This window comes from Ambystoma mexicanum, chromosome 13 (assembly GCF_040938575.1).
Source record: "Ambystoma mexicanum isolate Mex_15411 chromosome 13, UKY_AmexF1_1, whole genome shotgun sequence".
Lineage (NCBI taxonomy): Eukaryota > Metazoa > Chordata > Amphibia > Caudata > Ambystomatidae > Ambystoma > Ambystoma mexicanum.
Window position 1 is genome coordinate 126,910,804 of NC_090938.1, and position 12,978 is coordinate 126,923,781.

The 12,978-nt window shown below is 51.6% G+C and overlaps 1 protein-coding gene across 2 annotated transcripts in view; it reads right to left on the minus strand.

Moving 5' to 3' along the window:
- Positions 1-11,569, minus strand: part of MAPK13 (mitogen-activated protein kinase 13) — a 308,674-nt gene extending 297,105 nt beyond the window's left edge. The window contains exon 1 of one of the 2 annotated variants that reach the window (XM_069633431.1): positions 11,284-11,569. In XM_069633431.1, the coding sequence (XP_069489532.1) occupies positions 11,284-11,402 (119 nt within the window). In that variant the 5' untranslated portion in view covers positions 11,403-11,569. Of the gene's footprint in view, positions 1-10,597; positions 10,711-11,283 lie in introns of those variants that run through there. The other variant, XM_069633432.1, reaches the window with a different exon arrangement.
- Positions 11,570-12,978: the final 1,409 nt, after the last annotated feature.

Consider the following 12,978-nt stretch of genomic DNA (forward strand, 5'->3'; position numbering starts at 1 on the left):
TCTCATGGTGTCACACGACATATAGAGATCCCATCTCTGGCATTACTGCTCCCACACACAAACCGAAGCAACCCCAAAATACACTAACAGATGGGCACAGGTTGCTTCTGTGCAGTCAAACCTCAAACTTGAAGCGTCAGTTCAGAGCACCTCTCAAACCCCACCGTAGTGCCGTGGACTAGGCACCTTACCCTGCAGGACAGCAGCACGTCCTGTCATGCCAGGGCCGGATAACGAGGGAAGGGAGGCATGCAGAGAGGGAAAGGGCACCTGAAAGGCTGGAGAACGGAGCTCCAGATTGCTGATGTGCTACATGGTGTGTCTGCGTATTTAAATATGCATTTATTATGCCAGCTAACTTCGGATGCTATCCAAAGAACAGTATGAGCAAAAGGTGGAAGAGAGAAGTACTGAAACTCAAGAAGTCTAGATCAAAACCGGGAACCTATGACGCCAAGGAAATACAAATCCAGGGTACTTCAAAACCGACATCGAGTTTAAAGACAGGAAAACCAAAAGGAAGGGTATACATCACAGAGGTAGGAGATGCACTTCTGGGATGGCCGCACACAGGCTGAATTGGACATCAAGCTAGATACGAATGGCAATGACAAATGTGGAGGGGCAGGACAGCCTTCAAATATATGCACGACAGGAACGCTAAAAAAATACATGCGCAAACTCAAATTGAGAAAAGGAGCCATGTCAATCTAGCAAAAAGTGAGACCAGTGTGTCATGGCAAGAGAAGAACTGCAAGAGATGTTAAAGAAATTACTGGAAGAAAATGCCATTGAGACTATGTAAGCCACAAATGGCTTAATACGGTAGTAATAACTAGGTGGAACGTGCATAGACCTGAGAGCACTGAATCCAGAAGTGGTAAGCGATCATTTCCCTTTGCCAAATATATCCAAGATGATGCAGTCCTTGCAAGGAGTCGCCATATTTTCAAAAGTGGATGTCACCAGCATGTATCATCAAGTAAATTGTACCCAAAGTCGAGACATTTGACGGCGTTTGTGACTCTGTATGGCACATATGATATGATAAGTCATTTATAACGTGCCTGTACACAAATGTTTCTCGGTGCGACAAGACAAGGGAGGGAAGACAAGACAAACAATCTTACTAGACCTTGTGTCATTCAGATCGTGCAAGTACGAGAAGTGCAAGGGGAAAAGGGAGGGGTAAACAGGGCAGCAATGCTCTGAGTAAGTGCAGCGCAGCTCTGGGTAGTGCAAAGAGAACAAGGGACTGTAGGGTTACAGTCCCTAAGTGCGTGGTAAGCCCGGAGGCAGTGCAAGGGTGACTGATCAAGAAAGAGCCTGGTACCCAGTGAGACTGAGGGTAGCTAGGCAACCAGTCAGTACATCAGAAAGGTAGGTCAGCAAGGGAGGGAGAGAGAGAAAACGGAACTTCGGGTGGTCCGGTTCACGTTTGAGAGGGGCAGGGAGTTCATTCCAGAGGGAGGCACTTGCAGAGGAGAGAGATCCTCCCCGCCACCCCCACTCTCTGCCTGGAGAAGCATCTATCCCTAAGAGTTGGAGGTAACTGAGCAAAGGGCTTGAGAAGGAAGGTATTTTGGAAGAGAGCGTTGGATGTAATGCAGGCTGCAGCCACAGAAAGCCTTGTGGACAATGCAAAGGGTCTTCAAACTTGATCCTTGCAGCCACCAGAGAAATTTCAGTGCTGGAGCGATAGGGTCCCTGGACTTGAGGCCAAGGATAAGTCTCACAGTCCTGTTGTGGATTCGTTGCAGAGGATAGAGGAAGGCAGATTGAGTAAGAAGCTGTTCTAGTAGAGCAGCCTAAAGAGAACCAGGGCTCTGGAGACAGTGAGCTTCTGAGGGAAAGTGAGAAAAGGAAGAGTCCCTTTCAGGAGGTGCAGCTGTTCGTGTGACTTCTTGTTGACGTACAAGATGCGAGGAGAGAAAGAGTAGAGTCAAAGATTACACCAAGGTTTTTCCCCCCCTCGCAGGAAGGAGAAGGAAGAGGGCCCAAGGCGGCCAGCCAGAGTGAGAGAGGGAAAGCAGGGCCAGGGGTCCCAATGAGAAGGATCTCCTGTCTTGCTAGAATTAAGTCAGAGATCGTTGGAGGCGCATCAATCCTGAATCGTGGATACAGTCAGGAACGAGCGAGAAAGGAGAAGAGGCTGGATGTGAGCGGAGTGTCATCCGCATAGCACTACAATTTAGAGGAAACGTGAGCAATGTGAATGGAAGTATCAATGCAGGCTGACGTTCAACAATGTGAAGGACAGGGGGCGTGGCCGACTGCGCGATGCAGTAGACGTGTGCCTTCGGAGCTCCCGCGACCGCTGCCTAACATCCTGTTTAAACGACCACCTGGAAATATCGGGTGACCCCCAAAGTAAGACCCCCCGGTGCCTGACATCCCAGGGCACGTCTGTGGCGAATTCCAGCCTGTAACTTGCAGGGGCTCTGGCACTAGGAGCGAGAGTAAACTACGCCACCTCGGCTCGACGACGAACCAAGATGGCCGCCGGACCATCGGGTGCGCACTGAGTGGGGAGCGATACATCCATACATCCAGCGGCGACCGCAAAGTAGGCGGATCGAGACTCCTGGAGGAATCTGAGAGGGACCAGGAAGGACGGGTGGGAACGACAGACCATCACATCAGAGCGGTGCGCCGCTACGGAGACCCGTAGGCGGCCCGGCCGGCGTGGACCCCACCATCCTCCCCCTGTGTGACCACCTTCAGGGCTGTTGGAACTGGCAAACACCCCCGGCACGTCGCAGAAAAAATCCTAGCGTCCGGCGGCTGGGCCCACATGCCCAACCTTGCGGATTCACTATCTGGCTCTGGGCTCAAACTCACAGGGCACCGGCGGCGCTTCCACTGTGACTGAGCTGCTGCGTAACAGGACTGTACCCAAGATACGGGGCCTGACGGCGGCCATGGGGAAAGACAAAACTAGAAGGCCCACTACGCAAAACAGAATCGACCAATATACGATCCCTCCTTCGCAAGCTCCTGATTTCCAACCGGTACCATCGGAAGAAGTGGATCCAGCACCTGGGCTCTCCCTAAAGGACGTCATGGCGGCCATAGCAGACTCCCGCTCGTCGATGGAGCAGAAGATGGATGGAATCAGCCTGGATGTGTCCCTCCTCCGACACGACCTGCAGAAACTCTCGGCACGTACGACCGAGGCGGAACAGCGCATTTCCAATACGGAGGATGGGGTACACGCAATACAGCAGGAACTCCAAGGAGTCTCCGCCAAACTTAAAAGCCTGGAGGCCAGGGTCGAGGAGGGGGAGGGCAGATCCAGGCGCAACAACGTTCGAATCCTCGGTATCCCTGAGAAAGCCGAAGGTCCCTGTATGGAACTCTTTTTGGAACAGTGGCTGATGGACCTCTTCGACCAACGATCCTTTTCGAAATTCTTCTCGATAGAGAGAGCACACCGAATGCCCTCTGGTAGACCACTGCCAGGAGCCTCGCCGCGCACGGTGATAGCAAGGCTAAATTATCGGGACCGAGACACACTGCTGCACCTCGCACGAACCAAAGGTACGACCACCTTCAATGGCTCCAAGATCGCCTTCTTCCCGGATTACACGCGGGAGGTCCAGAAGGCGAGGCAATCCTTCGAAAGACTCAAAAGACAGCTTCAAGGGATGGGAGTTAAGTACGGCCTGCTCTTCCCTGCCCAGCTGAAAATATACCACAAGGGCACAACGGTCCACTTTAATGACCCGAAGGAGGCCTGGCGATGGGCAGAACAACACATTGAAGGGGACTGGTCGGCGCACCGACCCAACAGGGGCAGAAATCCCAGGCCCCCGCCGGATCATCCTCGAGACCCGGACAGGCCACCCTCGCCGAATCGGCAGGCGGAGGCTGGAGACTGAACATGAATGCTCCTTGTGGACGGGCCTGGGCCCTCACGAAGGGGCGCTCCAAACGGTTGTTACAGAAGGCCCGTACTGTGAGTCATCTATGTTATTAATAATGCGGTTTGCGGGGGCATATTTCCACCGCACCGGCCAAGGCAACAGGGGCCCCCCCCCGCCAACTTTCAATTTCTAATCTGTTTAGTTTTATTGTGTATGAGAGTTTGTAAGGCTGACACGTAACACGTGTTGAAAGTTATGATGTTGGGGCTACAGGTACTTCGTGTTGGGGTGGAGTATGGGGAGGGGGAGGGAAGGGAATGTTCTAATAAGTTTCTTGTTACCCCAGGAGCACCGCGTCGCCGCGGGCTCCGAAATATGTTGAGGCTCAAGATAGGACGAGGCCACAGACGATCCAGGCAACACAATCTTCGACACTTTAGACACACACCGCAGTACACTACTATTGGCAGGGACCCCTTGCCTGTAAAACACCCGCTCAACTACTTACCCCACTCTCTGGATGGCACCCCCACAACCCCAATCGACTCCGACTGAACGCCCCAAATCCCTCAAGGTGCTCACCTGGAACGTAAACGGGATGGGCTCTCCGATCAAGAGGCGCCTGATTAAACAAACACTTAGTAGACACTCCCCTGATGTGGCCCTGCTATCCGAAACACACCTAGCAGGTCTGAATTGCTCTTACTTCCAACGCACTAATTACAGGTCTGCTTTCCACGCGGGATATACAATGGCGTCTAGGGGCACTCTCATACTTATCCACAAACGTGTTCCTTTCACCCTCCAATGCTCAGAACACGACCCACGAGGTCGCTACATACTGGTCCTTGGCACATTGTGGAGTGAGAGGGTCGCCTTCGTCTCGATATATTCCCCGCCCGGACTGGGGCAGGAACTCCTGGACGAATTAACTGCCCTCATAGGTAAACACCAACCTGATAAGCTGTTTCTAGGGGGAGATTTCAACGACGTCATGTGCAATTCCACTGACCGCACACATCTCAGACAACGTAACCCAGACACCCCCACAAGACTATCTAACTTTGTGTCCGCCCTGGGCTTGGGCGATGTATGGCGGGAACTGCACCCGGATGCTAGGGGGTACTCCTTCCACTCCGGTGCCCATGGCTCCCTCTCCAGGATCGACTATTTTCTTGTTCCACACACGGACCTCCACAGGGTACTTTCGGCGGATTTCCTTCCCCGGGGCATTTCCGACCATTCGCCTCTGCTCGTGGAGGTCCGTGTACAAGGCGCTTCCCCCCCTGGGACATGGCGATTGAACACTTACTACTTGGGTTTCCTTGAACTTGTTGACCACCTCACTGAAGTCTCCACCGAGTACTTCGAAATCAACGATAATGGAGAACAAGATCCGGTGGTGGTCTGGGAGGCCCATAAGTCCGTTTTACGGGGGGCCTTAATCTCCTGGGTGGCAAATAGAAGGCGGGAGAGACTCCGGGACATAACAAGAGCGGAAGATGAGCTGACCCAATGTGAGAACGAGCACATCCTCGGCCCATCCCTGCAGACCCAACTCTCCCTTAAACGTGCCACTGAACGGCTCCGTAATCTTTCATTAGACAATGCGAAACAAGCCCATTGGGACTCCAGAGCCAGAATCTACGAGCATGGAGACAAGGCTGGTCGGTTGCTGGCTTGGTTGGAGAAGAGGGACGAGGGTCAACGGTGTGTTCGTGAGATTGTCACTCCACAGGGTGAGAGGTTCGAATCGGACGCGGAGATAGCTGAAGCCTTTGCCCAATATTATGAAGCGCTCTACCGGGCCCCGACCTCGCGGTTGGACCCAACCCTCCTAAACGGCATAATATTCCCAACTCTCTCTGTGCAACAAAAGGCGTGCTTGGACTCCGCCCTCTTAGAGACTGAGGTCCCCGACCTCGCGGTTGGACCCAACCCTCCTAAACGGCATAATATTCCCAACTCTCTCTGTGCAACAAAAGGCGTGCTTGGACTCCGCCCTCTTAGAGACTGAGGTGGCTGAAGCACTAGCTCAATTGCAGACCGGGAAAACACCGGGCCCGAACGGGTTCCCAATTGAAACTTGGCAGAAGTTGGGGGGAACCAACATAACATCCTCCCTCCATAAAATGCTACTTACGGCCCGGGAACAAGGCGCTCTCCCGCAGGATCTATGTAAAGCTACCATCGTCGTCATCCCTAAACCTGACAAACCCCAGGAGCAGTGTGCCTCCTACAGACCGATCTCGCTGATCAATGGCGAAGCCAAAGTCCTTGCCAAGGTCCTGGCCAATAGGTTACAACTGGTGGTTAGCACATTAATACACCCGGACCAATGCGGCTTTATGCCACACAAATCGACCAGAATGAACTTACGCCGACTTCACTTGGCGTTGGAGAGGGCCCCTATCGTTGACACTTCGCTTGCCCTCCTGGCAATCGACTTCGAGAAGGCCTTCGACTCGGTTCGATGGGATGGCCTCTGGGAGATCATGGCACGGATGGGCTTTGCGGAGGGGTTCCTGGGGTGGGTGAAGCTACTATACACGAACATCTGGGCGGAAGTCAAGGTGAATGGGTGGACGTCTCGCTCCTTCCGACTGGGCAGGGGCACACGGCAGGGATGCCCCCTCTCCCCCCCTCCTTTTCGCTCTGGCGATAGAGCCATTGGCCATATGGCTTCGCCAAAGCACATCCTGGGTGGGATTTAGATGGCCGGAGGGCCACGAGGATCGGATCTCTCTTTACGCTGACGACCTCCTGATATACCTGGGAGACCCCACCCAAACTTGCCCCATAGTGACCCAGATTCTTGTCCTATATGGGGAATTCAGCGGTCTAAGGATCAACTGGAAGAAATCTGTTTTCTTCGCGGTGAAGGGAAGGGGACAGCCTGACCCGAGGGAATGCCCATACCGAATAGAACAATCTGGTTTCCGATATCTCGGGATCTGGATAACGACGGACCTGACCAGTTATAGCAAGCATAATCTTCAACCAATCTTGGACCGATTCTCTAACGACGTACAACATTGGAAGCTTCTCCCCCTGACCCTCATGGGCAGAGCCGCTCTCTTCAAGATGCTGGCCCTCCCGCGATTCCTCTACGCCCTTCAAAACGCCCCTCTGCAGATCCCGGGGGCTGAATTTGACCGGGCGGAAACCCTCCTTAGGCAACTCTTGTGGGGTGGAGGGCAGGCGCGCATAGCACTGGCCACACTCCAGAGGTCAGTATGGGAGGGTGGGATCGGAGTGCCCCGCCTTCAGACCTACTACTGGGCCTCACAACTTGCGGTGGTCAATGACCTACTGCACGGGGACCGGGAGCTACCCCATATCAAAGCCGAAGTGGCTCCCATGCACGACACCGACCCAATACAGCTACTATACCAAGCCCCCCTCAGACCATCCCCATCAACTACAAGAGCACATATTACCACCATCTGGAAGAATGCACATAAATTTGTGGGTTGGGGAAACAAGATATCAGCGGCGCAGCCCCTATGGCGTAATGCCAACTTGAGAGAAATTTTAAGGTTTGAACCTTGGCCATCCTGGGTGAGAGCGGGGATCCATAAGGTGGGGGATGTCCTGAAAGACGGGAATCTTGCGCCGTTTGCGGACCTGCAACACAGGTTTCGACTCCCGGACACTGAAAGATATCATCACTTGCAGATGTCCCACGCCCTAAGAGTCCACATAGCGATAGAAGATGACACCCCGGAATATTCACCTATAGAACGCAACATTTTCCCCGAACTTATCCCCTCCAAATGCACATCCATCCTTTATAATGCCATCACATCCTTCGCAACCCCTGAATTGACCAGTCTAAAAACCAAGTGGGAAACAGATGTAGGGGATATTGACCCTGAGGACTGGATACGGGTATTAATGCACCCGCGGGAAACTGCCATCTCCTCAAGACTCAGACTGGTGCAACTTAAAGTACTGCATAGAGTGTACTATCCTAGGACGGCACTGTTTGGGTGGAAGAAAGCACTGAATCCGAACTGTCTCAGGTGTGGGGGCGAGGAAGGGACCTTCTTCCACACTTTGTGGTCCTGCCCCCGCATCCAAACTTTTTGGGACGCCTGTTGTCGGGAGCTGGCCCGGATACTTTCTAAAACAATTGATTATGACCCGAGGGTCCTGCTCCTGGGAGTCCCAGGGGAGCACGAACTGAATAAATGGGAGGAACTGTTGCTGCACACGGCGACTGCCCTAATGAAGCGAAACATTGCACAGAAATGGGGTGTACCGGAACCTCCGACAATGGAGCAGTGGACGCTGGACATGGACACATGTGCAATGCTCGAAAGACGGATATACAATGCAAGGGGCTGTCCTAATAAGGCTTCCAAAATTTGGGCGGCATGGGAGGAAGGAGGGCCCTGAAAGACACTGAAAGACATTGAAAGGGTTTGGGAGAAATTGCCCTGGGGATGCTAACCAGAACTTTTACACTGTATATTGTGGCTCTGTCCCGTAAGAATGGTGACCTGTGACTTATCATTGTTAATACTGCTTAATGAGCTGTGTCGGCCTCAATTGATGTCGTTGCCTCTTTTTCTTTTGTTCCTTGGTTTTGGTTGTTTTGACTATGTTATGACTAATTGAAAATAAAAAATGTCTTATCAAAAAAAAAAAACAATGTGAAGGACATATAGAAACCTCAAACCATTAGATGCAAGAAATGTAACAATCATAGCTGTAGATGCATATGGGATAGGAGTGGCTCTTATGCAACAGACACCAAAAATAAAATGACACTGTGGTGTTTGCATCAAAAGACAATGACAAGTGCGGAGCAACATTATTCTGTGAAAGAAAATGCTAGCAAGCACCTGGGCAGTAAATCATTTCTGAACATACTTATGGGGAAGAAGTTTTAAGTCACAAGCCACTAGTGAACATATTAGGACCAAGGAGCAGAGGAAATCAGACAGCAATGCTAGCAAGACTTGCATCGAAAATGCAAGCGTACAACTTCCAGGTAGAGCATATACCTGGATGGGAAAAAAAGAGAGGCAGGCTGTTTGTTGAGACCAACGCTGTAAACAGAGGAAGAAGGAACACATCTGAAAGAAGAATGTGTTGCATCATTCATCAAGGGCAGTTGTGAGCGAGGTGATCAAACCATAACTTCAAAAGAATGGCATAGAGAAACAGGAAAAGATTAAAACATAAATAAGACCTTGGAGTACACCAGAAAAGGGTGGCCAGGATAAAGGATGCTAGTGGCAGAAATGCAAAGCTACTAGAAAATACAACAATTACACAAGCATAAAGGAGTTCTGATGAGAAGGAACTTGCCGATATCTCTCACTGGTCTGAGAAGCAAGATAATATGGCTAGGGCATGAAGGACACAGGAATTATGCTCACCAAACGAATAATAAGGGAGCAATGTTGGTGGCCCCAAATGGACACAGCGACTCTGGGAAACTGCACGCTTTGTGAGGAAGGAGACAAATGAATGGTGACAAGAGTAGCACCATTGTGGACAGTAGACTAGGCCAAGGATGTGTGGGATCTATTAGATTGCATAGGACCAATGAAATTCCAGCTAGGCAAAGTATGCTACTGTGGACTGCGTGTTCAAATGGTCGGAGGTTTATTTCCTGGCAGAAATAACAAAGTCGGCCCTAACATGTTTTGAAGATGTTCAGACCAGTTCATCTCTGAAGAGATGAGCCTAAGAAATTCATGCTGTTTTACCTACAAGGGAATGGACAAGTGGAAAGAATACATGGTTACATGAAATGGATCATCCAAGCAACGTACAGAGGTGGGCTAGGTTGTCAAGAAGCGGACAAAAGCGTAAGCAGCACATCGGATGACTCTGAATAGCATTATGGTGGTCTTTCCGTTTTACATGAGGAAGAAACTAGCGAACACAAGAATCTCTCTACAATGGATAAAGAAAAATGATAGACCAATGTAAAGGAAACTAAGGGAAGCAGACGTTAAAGTGAAAGAAACTCAGGAAGAGAAAAGAAGAGCCTAATTTGAGGAAAGCAGTCAAAAGGCAACACATCAGATGAGGAGATCCAAAAGCCATACAAAGACAAGCAAACAATGTCCAAGTACAGTGCTCCTATCCAAGAAAGCAAGATACATGAATATTGCATCTAGACCGCAGATAAGAAGTAATGGAACAGACACGAGTTGCACTGTACAGTCAAAGAAAAAAAGAGAAGAACCCTAAGAGAACAGAAGGAATCAAGGAGAGGACCACCATGAAACAGAAACCAAGAGAAGAACCACAAGAGATTCTCTAGGATCAGGAACAAAACATCCCTCCTTAGAACTGGAATATATGGAAAAAACATGGAGGTGGAGCGGCAAATGAAAAGAGAACACCAAACGACAGCATAGAAGAAACCAGGTCGCGAGATAATGTAGTGACACGGACTTGTCCCCGCACACCATGGGAGATGACGACGAGGGAAGCCGAAGCAGAGGGAAAATGTGCGAGAAAGGCTGGAGGCGAGAGCTTCAGATTGCTGCAACTCGACATGACGCTGTATGTGCATTTTTATAGTGATTTGCGTTTAGCAGCCTGAGGCAGCGTCTCAATAAAAGCGTTAATGCTGTCAACTTCCTCGGGTGATGCGTGCTCATTTACGAAACCAGACTTCCACACCCACCTTGCACCTGCCACGCACCTGCCACTAGTCACCCGACATAAGCCACCAGCACCGAAACGACCATTCCTGGAGATACCTGAGCTGTGCTGCCACTGCACTTTCTGACAAGTTACAACAGCTACCGGCGTGTGCTGTACACAACACGTTTGACGATAACATGACACTGTGAACCATGATTAGCGTGTACAGATTTGAGCACCCGTGTTGGTGAAAGGAAGCCGAGAGCAGGCCCTCCTGGGTCAGTGTTATGAAACAAGAGCCGGCAGCTCCCTGCGTCAACAGGAAGATGCGCTGCGTGGAAACAGGAAGTGCCGGTGCGTCACCCGTTTGGAGAGCCCCGTGGCCTGTCTGGACATGATATAGCCTGAGCCGACCCCCGCCTTCTCCTCCCGCAGACACACAACTCTTAAGGGTTGTAGAGTTGAGTTCGTGTCTAGAAACCATAGTTACTACTGAGCACAATTTACTGTAAAATAAATCAGCAAGACAGCCGCCGAAGACTTTTTTCAACCGGCTGGGATCGCCCATGCCTTCTTTCTATTGGCCAATACAAGTTTCGACGCCCCCTTCCTTATCCCAACGGCATGGGGATCAAGGTGGAATCGGATACCCTTCCTCCTCCACGGGCTACCTGATACCCCGCCCTTACCTCCGTACTAGATGTACCTGAAGCGCACCGGAGACGTTGCACACATGGAGTATAGCCCTTTAAAAAAATAAAAGCAAAAGATAAACAAATTTTAAAAAAAGAGAGGAACTCACCAGACAGAGCCATAGGCTCCGCTGCCCACCAAGCAGAGGGAGGCATATCTCTTGGGCAGCTCCCAGACGGTTTTGTTCACCTCCTCCCGGTAAAAAGCTCGCCTCCGAGTGAAGCTCATGCCAGCACCCTGCTCCCCCAGGAGCACCGGTGGGATTCCCCGAACTCAGGTCCCCGCCAAGGCGCCCTGTTTATTGTAGTTGAAGATGCAGGTACCTATAACCAGTCAGACAGGAGGCGGAAGAGAGCGCAGGCTGCAAACACCCTACCTGATCCAGGTGTGTGCCTGGGCCCAACCCTTCACCTCTCCCGCCCTCTCCCGGGACGGCCCGCCTCCGGCTAAGCTCAGGTTTCAGCAGCAGTACCAGCCCTTACTCTGAAGAAGGCAGATTGCAGCAGCTATTTCGGGTGACCTGGCTGTTCCAAACCAATAAAGCTCTCGAGTTGATTCGCAGAAAGTCCTATTTTTTCTTTGCGTTCTGTGTCTTGTATGGGCAACTCGTAGTCCTCATTTAAAAGTGAGATGGGCAAAACTACTAGTCCCAGAATGCAAATAACTCCTGGAAGGTTTGAAGTAAACATTACAGCTCGTTTTTCACAGCTCTGGGATTTAATGTATTAAAATAATACATCTTGGGGTCGGTCTGACCTCAGGGCAGTATTTGCACGTCCACACAAGAACTGCACGTTGTGATGAATAGTGTGGAGTCATAACTAAACCCCAGCCCAAAGTCTCTTCCCATGTGGCCAGGGGAAAGCAGTGGCTACTTGATCCTAACTGTTGGCGGTCTCCGGTGATCCGCCTCCGTGAGCCCCCCACCCCCGTGATAGTAAGGCACGGAGACAGTGATGTTGTCGGTGTGGGCTCCCCGGTGATCTGCCGTCACCAGGAACCGCCCCGTTTATTTAACAGCGCACGCGACGGAGTGAACGTCACTCCGTCGCGTGCGTACCCTTAAAGGGGCAACGCCACACTCCTCCTTTTCCATAACAACAAATTGGAAACAGGAGTACCTAACTAGCACACATCTATCACACATATAACTCTGTAAGTTTCAACAAAACCCCCATTTATTGACAGCCACCCCGGATCCCCCGTGGGTACCTGTCCTGGCCTGACCATTAATCCCCGGTCAGCCTCCCCAGCTCAGTCCGTAACATAGTCATTGAGACGGGCAGGTTTCCCACGCCCTGATCTCAGGGGGTACCTCCTGCCACCGTCCCTGGCTGGTGTCCCTGGACCGGGTCCGCCTCGAGCCGGAGACTCCACTGCGGAATTTTCTCCCCCACCTTCATCCAGAGCGCCTTCACCTTCTCGGCTGTCCGGGCTGTCCACTCTGGGGTCGCCGATCTTCCTGAAGAATGACGCATTCCTGGTTACCGATGAAGTTCCATCCGAGGCTGTCACCATCGACCCCTTGACGGCCACCACATCTAAGGGAGCGGGTTCATACGTGAGAGACAGTTTTCCATGGGGGTGACGATTTCTCACCAGCACCTCATCTCCCAGCGCGATGTGTGGGGGTCTGAGGCCCCTCCTGATGTTCTCCATCTGTGTCCTGACCTGTCTGTCCTCTTCCACCTGCTCATTGTCGATGACGGCAGGGTCTCTGTCCCCCACCTCCGGTATGACATCTCTCGGGCACCGCTGGAAGAGTGCTTCTGCCGGAGCCACCCCCGTTGACGAGTGAGGGGTG